The 17,411-nt window shown below is 48.5% G+C and overlaps 1 protein-coding gene across 2 annotated transcripts in view; it reads left to right on the top strand.

Moving 5' to 3' along the window:
- The window catches only part of NLN (neurolysin), a 147,333-nt gene that overhangs the window by 29,665 nt on the left and 100,257 nt on the right, over positions 1-17,411 (top strand). For both annotated transcript variants that reach the window (XM_063963235.1, XM_063963240.1), the window contains exon 2: positions 4,079-4,335. In XM_063963235.1, coding sequence (XP_063819305.1) covers positions 4,079-4,335 — 257 coding nt within the window. The remainder of the gene's footprint in view (positions 1-4,078; positions 4,336-17,411) is intronic.

Raw genomic sequence — 17,411 nt, forward strand, 5'->3', positions numbered from 1 at the left:
GATTCTATACCTGTGGTGCATTTTAGTTTTGCAGTTTGCTGACAGTGACCACCAGTATATATAGCAGTACGGTACGGAAGGCCACTGATCTACCTACCTCTGTGTCGTCAAGTATACTATCCATCCATACCTGTGGTGCATTTCAGTTGTGCGCAGTATATATAGTAGTAGGCCATTGCTATTGATACTGGCATATAATTCCACACATTAAAAAATGGAGAACAAAAATGTGGAGGTTAAAATAGGGAAAGATCAAGATCCACTTCCACCTCGTGCTGAAGCTGCTGCCACTAGTCATGGCCGAGACGATGAAATGCCATCAACGTCGTCTGCCAAGGCCGATGCCCAATGTCATAGTAAAGAGCATGTAAAATCCAAAAAACAAAAGTTCAGTAAAATGACCCAAAAATCAAAATTGAAAGCGTCTGATGAGAAGCGTAAACTTGCCAATATGCCATTTACGACACGGAGTGGCAAGGAACGGCTGAGGCCCTAGCCTATGTTCATGGCTAGTGGTTCAGCTTCACATGAGGATGGAAGCACTCATCCTCTCGCTAGAAAAATGAAAAGACTTAAGCTGGCAAAAGCACAGCAAAGAACTGTGCGTTCTTCTAAGTCACAAATCCCCAAGGAGAGTCCAATTGTGTCGGCTGCGATGCCTGACCTTCCCAACACTGGACGGGAAGAGGTGGCGCCTTCCACCATTTGCACGCCCCCTGCAAGTGTTGGAAGGAGCACCCGCAGTCCAGTTCCTGATAGTAAAATTGAAGATGTCACTGTTGAAGTACACCAGGATGAGGATATTGGTGTTGCTGGCGCTGAGGAGGAAATTGACAAGGAGGATTCTGATGGTGAGGTGGTTTGTTTAAGTCAGGCACCCGGGGAGACACCTGTTGTCCATGGGACAAATATGGCCATTGACATGCCTGGTCAAATTACAAAAAAAATCACCTCTTCGGTGTGGAATTATTTTAACACAAATGCGGACAACAGGTGTCAAGCCATGTGTTGCCTTTGTCAAGCTGTAATAAGTAGGGGTAAGGACGTTAACCACCTCGGAACATCCTCCCTTATACGTCACCTGCAGCGCATTCATCATAAGCCAGTGACAAGTTCAAAAACTTTGGATGACAGCGGAAGCAGTCCACTGACCACTAAATCCCTTCCTCTTGTAACCAAGCTCCTGCAAACCACACCACCAACTCCCTCAGTGTCAATTTCCTCCTTACACAGGAAAGCCAATAGTCCTGCAGGCCATGTCACTGGCAAGTCTGACGAGTCCTCTCCTGCCTGGGATTCCTCCGATGCATCCTTGAGTGTAACGCCTACTGCTGCTGGTACTGCTGTTGTTGCTGCTGGGAGTCGATTGTCATCCCAGAGGGGAAGTCGGAAGACCACTTGTGCTACTTCCAGTAAGCAATTGACTGTCCAACAGTCCTTTGCGAGGAAGATGAAATATCACAGCAGTCATCCTGCTGCAAAGCGGATAACTCAGGCCTGGGCGGTGAGAAACGTGTTTCCGTTATCCACCGTTAATTCACAGGCAACTACAGACTTGATTGAGGTACTGTGTCCCCGGTACCAAATACCATCTAGGTTCCATTTCTCTAGGCAGGCGATACCGAAAATGTACATAGACCTCAGAAAAAAAGTCACCAGTGTCCTAAAAAATGCAGTTGTACCCAATGTCCACTTAACCACGGACATGTGGACAAGTGGAGCAGGGCAGACTCAGGACTATATGACTGTGACAGCCCACTGGGTAGATGTATTGCCTCCCGCAGCAAGAACAGCAGCGGCGGCACCAGTAGCAGCATCTCGCAAACGCCAACTCGTTCCTAGGCAGGCTACGCTTTGTATCACCGCTTTCCAGAAGAGGCACACAGCTGACAACCTCTTACGGAAACTGAGGAACATCATCGCAGAATGGCTTACCCCAAATGGACTCTCCAGGGGATTTGTGACATCGGACAACGCCAGCAATATTGTGCGTGCATTACATCTGGGCAAATTCCAGCACGTCCCATGTTTTGCACATACATTGAATTTGGTGGTGCAGAATTATTTAAAAAACGACAGGGGCGTGCAAGAGATGCTGCCGGTGGCCCGAAGAATTGCGGGCCACTTTCGGCATTCAGCCACCGCGTGCCGAAGACTGGAGCACCAGCAAACAGTCCTGAACCTGCCCTGCCATCCTCTGAAGCAAGAGGTGGTAACGAGGTGGAATTCAACCCTCTATATGCTTCAGAGGATGGAGGAGCAGCAAAAGGCCATTCAAGCCTATACATCTGCCTACGATATAGGCAAAGGAGGGGGAATGCACCTGACTCAAGCGCAGTGGAGAATGATTTCAACGTTGTGCAAGGTTCTGCAACCCTTTGAACTTGCCACATGTGAAGTCAGTTCAGACACTGCCAGCCTGAGTCAGGTCATTCCCCACATCAGGCTTTTGCAAAAGAAGCTGGAGACATTGAAGGAGGAGCTAAAACAGAGCGATTCCGCTAGGCATGTGGGACTTGTGGATGGAGCCCTTAATTCGCTTAACCAGGATTCACGGGTGGTCAATCTGTTGAAATCAGAGCACTACATTTTGGCCACCGTGCTCGATCCTAGATTTAAAACCTACGTTGGACCTGCTGGTGAGAAAATTGTCAAGTCAAGCTGAACGTGACCCGTCAACAGCTCCTCCTTCACATTCTCCCGCAACTGGGGGTGCGAGGAAAAGGCTAAGAATTCCGAGCCCACCCGCTGGCGGTGATGCAGGGCAGTCTGGAGCGAGTGCTGACATCTGGTCCGGACTGAAGGACCTGCCAACGATTACTGACATGTCGTCTACTGTCACTGCATATGATTCTCTCACCATTGAAAGAATAGTGGAGGATTATATGAGTGACCGCATCCAAGTAGGCACGTCAGACAGTCCGTACGTATACTGGCAGGAAAAAGAGGCAATTTGGAGGCCCTTGCAGAAACTGGCTTTATTTTACCTAAGTTGCCTACCCTCCAGTGTGTACTCCGAAAGAGTGTTTAGTGCAGCCGCTCACCTTGTCAGCAATCGGCGTACGAGGTTACTTCCAGAAAATGTGGAGAAGATGATGTTCATCAAAATTAATTATAATCAATTCCTCCGTGGAGACATTCACCAGCAATTGCCTCCAGAAAGTACACAGGGACCTGAGATGGTGGATTCCAGTGGGGACGAATTAATAAACTGTGAGGAGGGGGATGTACACAGTGAAAGTGGTGAGGAATCTGACGATGAGGAGGAGGTGGTCATCTTGCCTCTGTAGAGCCAGTTTGAGCAAGGAGAGATTGATTGCTTCTTTTTGGTGGGGGCCCAAACCAACCAGTCATTTCAGTCACAGTTGTGTGGCAGACCCTGTCGCTGAAATGATGGGTTTGTTAAAGTGTGCATGTCCTGTTTATACAACATAAGGGTGGGTGGGAGGGCCCAAGGACAATTCCATCTTGCACCTCTTTTTTTCTTTCATTTTTCTTTGCATCATGTGCTGTTTGGTGACTATTTTTTTGAAGTGCCATCCTGTCTGACACTGCAGTGCCACTCCTAGATGGGCCAGGTGTTTGTGTCGGCCACTTGGGTCGCTTAGCTTAGTCATCCAGCGACCTCGGTGCAAATTTTAGGACTAAAAATAATATTGTGAGGTGTTCAGAATAGACTGAAAATGAGTGGAAATTATGGTTATTGAGGTTAATAATACTATGGGATCAAAATGACCCCCAAATTCTATGATTTAAGCTGTTTTTGAGGGGTTTTTGTAAAAAAACACCCGAATCCAAAACACACCCGAATCCGACAAAAAAATTTCAGGAAGGTTTTGCCAAAACGCAACCGATTCCAAAACCAAAACACAAAACCCGAAAAATGTCCGGTGCACATCACTAAAATAAATATATCTGCATGTATTTATAATTGCTAAGTCAAGTTTCCCCATAAAAAGTCACAGTTCTGAAAGCAGTAATGTCATGAGGCTATACCAGGCTGATAATGTGAAACGTTTGGCTGCAGTGCTACATGTAATGGTCTTGATGTCTTTCATGGCGTTTCTCTCAATACCAGGTTACACAGCAATAAAGTTTTATTGAAAATGACGATTGGTTCAGAGCTTCCCAAACCCGCAAGAATGGCTTCTGGATTGGCTGCCAGCAGAAATCTTTTGCGATGGGATTTGTCACCAGAGCTCATACAAACCAGAACAGAAGAACTCATTTTGAGAACAAAGAGTGTTTACGATGCTGTTGCTGCCCTGGAGATTGAGAACATCAGCTATGAGAACACTGTAAAAGTTTTAGCTGAGCTGGAACTTGAGTATGCAGGTAATACTTACAGTATAGTGCTCTGTATTACAGGGAACCGCTTCCTTAATGAAGTGGAGAGAGACATATTGTTCACTTATTTAATACTAGCTGAATACCCGTACTTCGCTATGGAATTTCAAGTATAATGCCAATCTTTGTCAGGTCACACCTCCGGACGGGCATTCCCCTGGATTGATGCTGTCAAAAGGCTGGCACTGAGGAGAATAATCTGCCTCCTTCTCTGCCCCGTCCTGCCTCTTATACTGCCTTGCTCAGTGCTGTAAATGCTGGGACGACCGGCCAAGCTCCGCCCGCTGTATGTTAAATATGTAAGGTTTGCAGAGTTAGGCTGACTATTCCAAAGGGCCCTAGGTCTCCTTGCTTAGCTTCTCACTCTCCTTAGGGCTCCTCCTGTGAGGTAAAAAGGTAAAGATTTTAGTCCAACACTTAAGGTCACTGGGAGAGCTGCCGGTAACCTTTACACAGCAGATAAGCAGTTGCTCACTATCAAGTTTTCCTTTTAATGTCTATCTCTCCTTTCCTCCTATTGCTCTCTGAGAGGTTCGGCAATGTTTAGTTCAAGTGACAGGTTAACCTCTGATAATTAAGACACTATCCACTTCTGACTGGAAATAGGTTGTTTAAGTACTTAAAAGGCAAATACCACCGATTCATAACAAAATCTGAACCATACATAAGGCTGGACTCCCTTGCCAGTGACAGTTGCAGAGCAGTTCATTATTCAAATAGGGGAGCCACACCCAGCGATGTTTGACATTGCTTAGGGATGGCAGTTGCTCAAAGAAAACTTTTTGATATGGGACACCCCTCCCTTTGCGCCTCTTTATCCAAATTTAGTTATGTAATAAAGATTTTTTTTAAAAAGAGGGAAAGATCAACTTAGCTTAAAAGTATGACTCCTCTATTTCTGTGTGTATTTCTTCATACAGGAAAACCTTGCATGCAGTGTACATGGGGTACATCCAAAGTAAGTGTAAAAGAAGAAAAAAAGAGACAAACTAGTGCAATATGTTCATCACATATGTCTCATATACGTAGAAATCTCTCATCATTCAATGCAAATCAGAGTAAAGTCCGATATATGTTTAAAAAGATTAACATTTAATGACTTTTCTCTTACGTCCTAGAGGATGCTGGGGACTCCGTAAGGACCATGGGGATAGACGGGCTCCGCAGGAGACATGGGCACTTTAAGAAAGACTTTAGATCTGGTGTGCACTGGCTCCTCCCTCTATGCCCCTCCTCCAGACCTCAGTTTGATACTGTGCCCAGAGGAGATGGGTGCACTTCAGGGAGCTCTCCTGAGCTTCCTGACAGAAAGTATATTTGTTAGGTTTTTTATTTTCAGGGAGCCTGCTGGCAACAGACTCCCTGCATCGAGGGACTGAGGGGAGAGAAGCAGCCCTACTTCTGTGAGTTTCAAGGCTCTGCTTCTTAGGCTACTGGACACCATTAGCTCCAGAGGGAGTCAGAACACAGGTCTCACCCTGGAGTTCGTCCCGGAGCCGCGCCGCCGTCCTCCTCATAGAGCCGGAAGATAGAAGCCGGGTGAGTATGAGAAGAAAAAGAAGACTTCAGAGGCGGCAGAAGACTTCATGATCTTCACTGAGGTAACGCACAGCAGTGCAGCTGTGCGCCTTTGCTCTCACACACGGCAGTCACTGTAAGGGTGCAGGGCGCAGGGGGGGCGCCCTGGGCAGCAATATAAACCTAATTTCTGGCAAAAGAGATATATATATATATATATATATAGCTAGGCACTGTATATATAAAGAGCCCCCGCCAGTTTTTATTATATTTAAGCGGGACAGAAGCCCGCCGCCGAGGGGGCGGGGCTTCTCCCTCAGCACTCACCAGCGCCATTTTCTCCACAGCACAGCTGAGAGGAAGCTCCCCGGACTCTCCCCTGCTTATCCACGGTGAAAGGGGGTTTCAGAGAAGAGGGGGGGGGGCACATAATTGGCAGGAAATAATAGTATTACAGCGCTACTCGGTAAACACATTGTGTGTTTTTCCTGGGGTATTAGCGCTGGGTGTGTGCTGGCATACTCTCTCTCTGTCTTTCCAAAGGGCCTTGTGGAGGAACTGTCTTCAGATAAGAGGATTCCCTGAGTGTGTGGTGTGTCGGTACGTGTGTGTCGACATGTCTGAGGTAAAAGGCTCTTCTAAGGAGGAGATGGAGCAAATGTGTGTGTGTGTGGTGTCTCCGTAGACAACGCCGACACCTGACTGGATATGTGGAATGAAGTGCTGAGGTAAATTTATTGCACAAAAGATTAGAGAACAGACAGGGAATCTACCCATGACTGTCCCTATGTCGCAGGGACCTTCAGAGTCTCAAAACGCCCACTATCCAAAATAATAGACACTGATACCGACACGGAGTCTAACTCCAGTGTCGACTACGATAATGCAAAGTTACAGCCAAAACTGGCAGAAAAGTATTCAATATATGATTATTGTAATAAAAGATGTTTTGCATATCACTGATGACCCATCTGTCCCTGACATTAGGGTACACATGTTTAAGGGGAAGAAAGCTGAGATAACATTTCCCCCCCTCTCATGAACCAAATGAATTGTGTGAAAAAGAAAAAATCTCCAGACAAGAAACTGCAGTTTCCCAAAAGAATTCTCATGGTGTATCCTTTCCCTGCTAGGGCCAGGATACGATGGGAATCCTCACCTAGGGTGGACAAGGCGTTGACACGTTTACCCAAAAGGTAGCGCTGACATTCCAAGATACAGCTACCCTCAGGGATCCTGCAGATAGCATGCAGAAAAGTACTTTGAAGTCCATTTACACACATTCTGGTACACTACTCAGACCGGCGATTGTGTCGGCAGGGGTTTATAGCGCTGTAGCAGCGTGGACAGATACCTTATCAGCGGAGATTGAAACCCTAGATAAGGATACCATGTTATTGACCCTAGGATATATAAAAGATGCTGTCTTATATATGACATGCTCAAAGAGACATTGGTCTACTGGGTTCTAGAGTCAACGCTATGTCGATTTCTGCTAGACGTGTCCTGTGGAACATGCAATGGTCAGGTGATGCCGACTAAAAGAGGCATATGGAGGTTTTACCTTACAAGGGTGAGGAATTGTGTGGAGATGGGCTCTTGGACCTGGTCTCCACAGCTATAGCTGGTAAATCTGATCTTTTGCATTATATTCCCTCACAGCCTAAGAAAGCACGACATTATCAAATGCAGTCCTTTTCGGTCGCAGAAAAACAAGAAAGAACGAGGAGCGTCCTTTCTTACCAGAGGTACGGGCGCAGGGCACAACTAGTTCCCAGGAACAGAAGTCCTCCCCAGCCTCTACTAAATCCACCGCATGACGCTGGGGCTCCGCTAAGGGAGTCCGCCCCAGTGGGAGCACGTCTTCGACTCTTCAGCCACATCTGAGTTCACTCACAGGTGGATCCCTGGGCAATAGAAATTGTTTCTCAGGGTTACAAGCTGGAATTCGAAGAGGTGCCTCCTCGCCGGTTTTCCTTATCGCCCCTACCGGCTTCTCCCCCAGAAAGGGAGATAATATTAAATACAATTCACACATTGTATCTCCAACAGGTGGTGCTCAAGGTTCCCCTCCTTCAACAAGGAAGGGGATATTACTCAACCTTGGCTGTAGTCCCGAAACCGGACGGTTCGGTCAGACCTATTTTAAAATTAAAATCTCTGAACCTATACTTGAAAAGGTTAAAATTCAAGGTGGAATCGCTCAGAGCGATCATCGCCAGCCTGGAAGGGGGGGATTTTATGGTGTATCTAGACATAAAGGCTGCATACCTTCATGTTCCCATTTATCCACCCCATCAGGCGTACCTGAGAATTTCGGTACAGTATTGTCATGACCAATTTCAGGGTAATTGGCGGAAATGATGGTGCTCCTACGCAAGCAAGGAGTCACAATTATCCCATACTTGGACGATCTCCTAATAAGGGTGAGATCAAAAGAGCAGTTGTTGAACAGCGTGTCACTTTCGCTGAAGGTGTCACAGCAACTCGGCTGGACTCTCAATATCCCGAAGTCACAGTTGGTTCCTATGACTCGTTTGCCCTTCTTGGGTATGAGTCTGAATACGGACCAGAAATGGGTTTATCTTCCGATAGAGAAGGCCCAGGAACTAATGACTCTGGTAAAAAACCTATTAAAGCCAAAACAGGTGTCAGTGCATGACTGCACTCGGGTCCTGGGAAAGATGGTGGCATCTTTTACGGGGCCATTCCCTTCGGCAGGTTCCATGCGAGGACTTTCCAATGGGATCTACGGAACAAGTGGTCCGGATCACATCTACAGATGCATCAGTTAATCACCCTGTCCCCTAGGGCCAGGGTGTCTCTCCTATGGTGGCTGCAGAGTGCTCACCTTCTGCAGGGTCGCCATCCAGGACTGGATTCTGGTAGCCACAGACGCGAGCCTCCGAGGTGGGGGAGCAGTCACACAGGGAAGAAACTTCAAAGGTCTTTGGGTCAAGTCAAAAAAACTTGTATTCAAATCAACATCCTGGAGCTGAGGGCCATATACAACGCCCTTCGGCAAGCGGAAACATTGCTTTGCGACCAACCGGTTCTGATCCAGTCAGACAACATCACCGCAGTGGCTCATGTAAACCGCCAAGGCGGCACAAAGAGCAGAGTGGAAATGGCAGAAGCCACCAGGATTCTCCGCTGCGCAGAAAATCATGTAAGCGCATTTTCAGCAGTTCATTCCGGGAGTGGACAACTGAGAAGCAGACTTCCTCAGCAAACACGGCCTGCATCCAAGAGAGGACTTCTTTAGGAAGCCTTCGCACAGATTGCAAGTCAGTGGGAACTGCCACAGATAGACATGATGGCGTCCCGCCTCAGCAAGAAGCTACAGAGGTATTGCACCAGGTCATGAGACCCTCAGGCAGTAGCTGTAGATGCCCTAGTGACACCGTGGGTGTTCCAGTCGGTCTATGTATTTCCCCCTTTTCCTCATATACCCAAGGTGTTGAGAATGGTAGGAGGGAGAGGAATGAGAACAATCCTCATTGTTCCTGATTGGCCACGAAGGACCTGGTATCTGGATCTGCAGGAAATGCTCACAGAAGATCAGTGGCTTCTTCCTCTAAGACAGGACCGGTTGCAACAGGGGCCATGTCTATTCCAAGACTTACCGCGGCTGCGTTGGATGGCATGGCGGTTGAACGCCGGATCCTAGTGGATAAGGGTATTCTGGATGAGGTCATTCCTACGCTAATAAAGGCTAGGAAGGACATGACATCTAATCATTATCACCGTATATGGCGAAAATATGTTTCTTGGTGTGAGGCCAGGAATGCTCCTACGGAAGAATTCCATCTGGGCCGTTTCCTTCACTTCCTGCAAACTGAGTGAATTTCGGCCTAAAATTAGGATCTATTAAGGTTCAGATTTCGGCCTTATCCATTTCTTTCAAAAGGAATTGGCCTCTCTCCCTGAAGTACAAACTTTTGTGAAGGGAGTACTGCATATTCAGCCTCCTTTTGTACCTCCGGTGACGCCTTGGGACCTTAACGTGGTGTTAAGTTTCATGAAGTCACACTGGTTTGAACCACTTAAAACGGTGGAGTTGAAAAATCTCACTTGGAAGGTGGTCATGTTATTAGCCTTGGCTTCGGCAAGGCGAGTGTCGGAATTAGCGGCTTTATCACATAAAAGCCCCTATCTGGTTTTCCATATGGATAGAGCGGAATTGCGGACCCGTCCTCAATTCCTGCCAAAAGTGGTTTCATCCTTTCATATGAACTATTGTGGTGCCTGTGGCTACGCGTGACTTGGAGGATCCCGAGTCCCTTGATGTGGTCAGGGCTTTGAAAATTTACGTGGCCAGATCGGCTACAGTCAGAAAAACAGAAGCACGGTTTGTCATGAATGCAACCAACAAGATTGGTGCCCCTGCTTCAAAGTAGACTATAGCTCGCTGGATCTGTAACACGATTCAGCAGGCGCATTCTACGGTGGGATTACCGTTACCTAAATCGGTCCAGGCCCATTCCACTAGGAAGGTGGGCTCTTCTTGGGCGACTGCCAGAAGGGTCTCGGCGCTACAGCTGTGCTGAGCTACTACTTGGTCGGGTTCAAACTCCTTTGCAAAGTTCTATAAGTTTGATACCCTGGCTGAGGAGGACCTCCTGTTTGCTCAATCGGTGCTGCAGAGTCATCCGCACTCTCCCGCCCGTTTGGGAGCTTTGGTATAATCCCCATGGTCCTTACGGAGTCCCCAGCATCCTCTAGGACGTAAGAGAAATTAAGATTTTAAACCTACTGGTAAATCTTTTTCTCGTAGTCCGTAGAGGATGCTGGGCGCCCGTCCCAAGTGCGGACTACTTCTGCAGGACTTGTATATAGTTGTTGCTTAAATAAGGGTTATGTTATAGTTTAATCGGCCTTGGACTGATGCTGTGTCGTTTTCATACTGTTAACTGGATAGAATATCACAAGTTATACGGTGTGATTGGTGTGGCTGGTATGAATCTTGCCCTTGGATTAACAAAAATCCTTTCCTCGTACTGTCCGTCTCCTCAGGGCACAGTTTCTCTAACTGAGGTCTGGAGGAGGGGCATAGAGGGAGGAGCCAGTGCACACCAGATCTAAAGTCTTTCTTAAAATGCCCATGTCTCCTGCGGAGCCCGTCATCCCCATGGTCCTTACGGAGTCCCCAGCATCCTCTACGGACTACGAGAAAAAGATTTACCGGTATGTTTAAAATCTTAATTTCTCTGATTTTTAAGCTAAGTTGATCTTTCCCTCTTTTTTTCAAAATCTTTATTACATAACTAAATTTGGATAAAGAGGGAAAGGGAGGGGTGTCCCATATCAAAAAGTTTTCTTTAAGCATATTCGGGGATACACCCCCATTGGAACACCTTTCCATTGTTGCTGCTTTGGTGCACAAATCGTGTTAAGTGCAAAATTTGTTTTGTATGAGTTGATATGGCTCCCCTATTTGAATAATGGACTGCTGTGCAACTGCCACTGGCAAGGAAGTCCAGGAACAGAGCATTGTGTCCTACCCCTCCGCGACTTGGTTTCGCCAGCACCATACATTCTTTATAGCCCCGGCTGGGTGGGCTGTCTTAACTCTCCTCTGTGAGGGGGGGATTCTCAATAATCATCTCACCTCTTTTAACCCCTTTGTGGGTGGAGTATTGAAAAATCCCTTCTTAGTGGGTGCCTATGTCACAAAAGCAAGCTACTGACCAAGTTCCTAGTCCTTATGGTTCAGGAGTCAGTGGTATTTGCCTTTTCTATATATAAATATATGAAAATATCTCCCACATGCTTTTTTTTAACCCCGTGCGCCACCCATCTTCTTAGCGCTCCTTGTGTTGCTAGAGGGTTTATACAGTTATGGGCAGCTGGCAAATCGGTGTGCCTTTACCAGCAGCCTCTCAGCTCTGTGCTCCCACTATTTGTATAGCAGAGAATAATATCCTGCATCATACACACAATGCCCAGAGGTCAGGCTGTAACGTCATCACAGGGGAGAGAGGACGGTATGCTGTTAAATTACCAGTTGTCGGGATCCCGGCGGTCAGGCTGTAACTGATGCCGGAAACCTAACAGCTGGCATTGCCTGCAGCCGGAATACTGGCCAAACAGGACTATTCCCACTTGTAGGTGTCCATGACACCCATAGTGTGGGAGTAGAACCTGTGGCGAGCCCGCAAGGGGACTCATTGCGCTCTCCGCTGCCAGCATACTGGCAGGCCGGGATGCCGTTGTCGGTATATTGACGGCCGACATCCCGGCCATCAGTAAATCATATTGATCCTGAGAGGACAGTGCAGTCTGCATCACATGGTTGCAGTTTATCTGACCTGAGTGACAAGGATGTGAGAGGTGTGAGTGCCATATGATGGCATTTTAGACAAGTCTCTCCACCTCCCCAGGTACAGATGGACAGCCAGGCCTGAATTAAGCTGTGCACGGCTTTACATCACCCACCTTTCTCTGACTTCCTAGTGGATGCTGGGAACTCCGCAAGGACCATGGGGAATAGACGGGCTCCGCAGGAGACTGGGCACTCTAAAGAAAAGATTAGGTACTATCTGGTGTGCACTGACTCCTCCCTCTATGCCCCTCCTCCAGACCTCAGTTAGAATCTGTGCCCGGCTCGAGCTGGTTGCACACTAGGGGCTCTCCTGAGCTCCTAGTAAAGAAAGTATTTATTAGGTTTTTTATTTTCAGTGAGATCTGCTGGCAACAGACGCACTGCTACGAGGGACTTAGGGGAGAGAAGCGAACCTACCTGCTTGCAGCTAGCTTGGGCTTCTAGGCTACTGGACACCATTGGCTCCAGAGGGATCGAACACAGGCCCAGCCTCGGTCGTCCGGTCCCGGAGCCGCGCCGCCGTCCCCCTTGCAGAACCAGAAGACGGAAGATTCCGAGGAGAAAATCGGCGGCTGAAGACTCCGGTCTTCATTAAGGTAGCGCACAGCACTGCAGCTGTGCGCCATTGCTCCCCATGCACACCACATACTCCGGTCACTGATGGGTGCAGGGCGCTGGGGGGGGGGGGGGGGGGGGCACCCTGGGCTGCAATTAGATTACCTTACAAATGGCAAAAAACACATAATATAGTCTAATAAACTATATATGTGTAAAAATCCCCTGCCATAATATTATTATGAAGAGCGGGAGAAGCCCGCCGAAAAAGGGGCGGGGCTATCTCCCTCAGCACACTGGCACCATTTCCTCTTCACAGCTCCGCTGGAAGGACGCTCCCCAGGCTCTCCCCTGCAGTTTCCAGGCTCAATAGGGTAAAAAAGAGAGGGGGGGCACTAAATTTAGGCGCAATACTGTGTATTATAGCTGCTATAGGGAAAATCACTTTGTGTAGTGTAATATCCCTGTGTTATATAGCGCTGTGGTGTGTGCTGGCATACTCTCTCTCTGTCTCCCCAAAGGACTTTGTGGGGTCCTGTCCTCAGTCAGAGCATTCCCTGTGTGTGTGCGGTGTGTCGGTACAGCTGTGTCGACATGTTTGATGAGGATGCTTTTGTGGAGGCGAAGCAGGTGCCGATAAATGTGATGTCACCCCCTGCGGGGTCGACACCTGAGTGGATGGATATGTGGAAGGTATTAACCGACAGTGTCAACTCCTTACATAAAAGGCTGGATGACGTAACAGCCGTGGGACAGCCGGCTTCTCAGCCAGTGCCTGCCCAGGCGTCTCAAAGGCCATCAGGGGCTCAAAAACGCCCACTACCTCAGATGGCAGACACAGATGTCGACACGGAGTCTGACTCCAGTGTCGACGAGGATGAGACATATACACAATCCACAAGGGGCATCCGTTGCATGATTACGGCAATAAAAAATGTGTTGCACATTTCTGACATTAAGCCAGGTACCACTAAAAAGGGTATTATGTTTGGGGAGAAAAAGCAACCAGTGGTTTTTCCCCCATCAGATGAGTTGAATGAAGTGTGTGAAGAAGCGTGGGCTTCCCCCGATAAGAAACTAATGATTTCTAAAAAGTTACTGATGGCGTACCCTTTCCCGCCAGAGGACAGGTTACGCTGGGAGACATCCCCGAGGGTGAATAAAGCGCTCACACGCCTGTCAAAAAAGGTGGCACTACCGTCTCAGGATACGGCCGCCTTTAAAGGAGCCTGCGGATAGAAAGCAGGAGGCTATCCTGAAGTCTGTATATACACACTCAGGTACTATACTGAGACCTGCTATTGCTTCAGCATGGATGTGCAGTGCTGCAGCAGCGTGGTCTGATTCCCTGTCTGATAACATTGATTCCCTTGACAGGGACACTATATTGCTAACCATAGAGCATATTAAAGACGTAGTCTTATCTATGAGAGATGCACAGAGGGATATTTGCTGGCTGGCATCTAGAATAAATGCAATGTCCATCTCTGCCAGAAGAGTATTATGGACTTGGCAGTGGACAGGTGATGCTGATTCTAAAAGGCACATGGAGGTTTTGCCTTACAAGGGTGAGGAATTGTTTGGGGATGGTCTCTCGGACCTCGTTTCCACAGCAACAGCTGGGAAGTCGACATTTTTACCTCAGGTTCCCTTACAGCCTAAGAAAGCACCGTATTATCAGGTACAGTCCTTTCGGCCCCAGAAAGGCAAGCGGGTTAAAGGCGCGTCCTTTCTGCCCAGAGGCAGGGGTAGAGGGAAAAAGCTGCACCATACAGCCAGTTCCCAAGAACAAAAATCCTCCCCTGCTTCCACTAAATCCTCCGCATGACGCTGGGGCTCCACTGGTGGAGCCAGGTGCGGTGGGGGCCCGTCTCCGGAACTTCAGCGACCGGTGGGTTCGCTCACAGGTGGATCCCTGGGTTCTACAAGTGGTATCTCAGGGATACAAGCTGGAATTCGAGACGTCTCCCCCTCGCCGTTACCTCAAATCGGCCTTGCCAGCTACTCCCCAGGACAGGGAGGTAGTACTGGCGGCAATTCACAAGCTGTACCTCCAGCAGGTGATAATAAAAGTTCCCCTCCTTCAACAGGGAAGGGGTTACTATTCCACAATGTTTGTGGTACCGAAACCAGACTGTTCGGTGAGACCCATTCTAAATTTGAAATCCTTGAACACTTATATAAGGAGGTTCAAGTTCAAAATGGAATCGCTCAGGGCGGTTATTGCAAGCCTGGAAGAAGGGGATTACATGGTATCACTGGACATCAAGGATGCTTACCTGCATGTCCCCATTTACCCACCTCACCAGGTGTACCTCCGTTTTGTGGTACAAGACTGCCATTACCAATTCCAGACGCTGCCGTTTGGTCTGTCCACGGCACCGAGGGTATTTACCAAAGTAATGGCCATTATGATGATACTCCTTCGAAAGAAGGGAGTTATAATTATCCCATACTTGGACGATCTCCTTATAAAGGCGAGGTCCAGGGAGCAGTTGTTGGTCGGAGTAGCACTATCTCAGGAAGTGCTACAACAGCACGGCTGGATTCTGAATATTCCAAAGTCGCAGCTGGTTCCTACGACGCGTCTGCTGTTCCTGGGTATGATTCTGGACACAGAACAGAAGAAGGTGTTTCTCCCGGAGGAGAAGGCCAAGGAGTTGTCATCTCTGGTCAGAGACCTCCTGAAACCAAAACAGGTGTCGGTGCATCACTGCACGCGAGTCCTGGGAAAGATGGTAGCTTCTTACGAGGCAATTCCATTCGGCAGATTCCATGCAAGGATCTTTCAGTGGGATCTGTTAGACAAGTGGTCCGGATCGCATCTTCAGATGCATCGGCTGATCACCCTGTCCCCGAGGGCCAGGGTGTCTCTGCTGTGGTGGCTGCAGAGTGCTCATCTTCTAGAGGGCCGCAGATTCGGCATACAGGACTGGGTCCTGGTGACCACGGATGCAAGCCTCCGAGGTTGGGGGGCAGTCACTCAGGGAAGAAACTTCCAAGGACAATGGTCGAGTCAGGAGGCTTCCCTACACATAAATATTCTGGAACTAAGGGCCATTTACAATGCCCTAAGTCAGGCAAGACCCCTGCTTCAAAACCAGCCGGTGCTGATTCAGTCAGACAACATCACGGCGGTCGCCCATGTAAACCGACAGGGCGGCACAAGAAGCAGGATGGCGATGGCAGAAGCCACAAGGATTCTCCGATGGACGGAAAATCACGTGATTGCACTGTCAGCAGTGTTTATTCCGGGAGTCGACAACTGGGAAGCAGACTTCCTCAGCAGGCACGACCTCCACCCGGGAGAGTGGGGACTTCATCCAGAAGTCTTCCAACTGATTGTAAACCGTTGGGAAAGGCCACAGGTGGACATGATGGCGTCCCGCCTAAACAAAAAGCTAAAAAGATATTGCGCCAGGTCAAGGGACCCTCAAGCAATAGCTGTGGACGCTCTAGTGACACCGTGGGTGTACCAGTCGGTTTATGTGTTCCCTCCTCTTCCTCTCATACCAAAGGTGCTGAGGATAATAAGAAAGAGAGGAGTAAGAACTATACTCATCGTTCCGGATTAGCCAAGACGGACTTGGTACCCGGAACTGCAAGAAATGATCTCAGAGGACCCTTGGCCTCTGCCTCTCAGACAGGACCTGCTACAGCAGGGGCCCTGTCTGTTCCAAGACTTACCGCGGCTGCGTTTGACGGCATGGCGGTTGAACGCCGGATCCTGATGGAAAAGGGTATTCCGGTTGAAGTCATTCCTACGCTGATAAAAGCTAGGAAAGATGTGACAGCAAAGCATTATCACCGCATATGGCAAAAATATGTTGCTTGGTGTGAGGCTATGAAGGCCCCCACAGAAGAATTTCAGCTGGGTCGTTTTCTGCACTTCCTACAGTCAGGAGTGACTATGGGCCTAAAATTGGGTTCCATTAAAGTCCAGATTTCGGCCCTGTCTATTTTCTTTCAAAAAGAACTGGCTTCACTGCCTGAAGTTCAGACGTTTGTTAAAGGAGTGCTGCACATTCAGCCCCCTTTTGTGCCCCCGGTGGCACCTTGGGATCTCAACGTTGTGTTGGATTTCCTAAAATCACATTGGTTTGAGCCACTTCAGACTGTGGAATTAAAATATCTCACGTGGAAAGTGGTCATGCTTTTGGCTTCGGCTAGGCGGGTGTCAGAATTGGCGGCTTTGTCCTGTAAAAGCCCCTATCTGATCTTCCATATGGACAGAGCAGAATTGAGGACGCGTCCCCATTTCCTCCCTAAGGTGGTATCAGCGTTTCATTTGAACCAACCTATTGCGGTGCCTGCGGCTACTGGGGACTTGGAGGCCTCCAATTGCTGGATGTAGTCCGGGCCCTGAAAATCTATGTTTCCAGGACGGCTAGAGTCAGAAAGACTGACTCGCTGTTTATCCTGCATGCACCCAACAAGCTGGGTGCTCCTGCTTCTAAGCAGACTATTGCTCGCTGGATCTGCTCCACGATTCAACTTGCACATTCTGCGGCTGGACTGCCGCATCCTAAAAATGTGAAGGCCCATTCCACGAGGAAGGTGGGCTCTTCTTGGGCGGCTGCCCGAGGGGTCTCGGCTTTACAACTTTGCCGAGCTGCTACCTGGTCGGGATCAAACACGTTTGCAAAATTCTACAAGTTTGATACCC

The sequence above is a fragment of the Pseudophryne corroboree genome, chromosome 1, assembly GCF_028390025.1.
Source record: "Pseudophryne corroboree isolate aPseCor3 chromosome 1, aPseCor3.hap2, whole genome shotgun sequence".
In the NCBI taxonomy this organism is placed as follows: Eukaryota; Metazoa; Chordata; class Amphibia; order Anura; family Myobatrachidae; genus Pseudophryne; species Pseudophryne corroboree.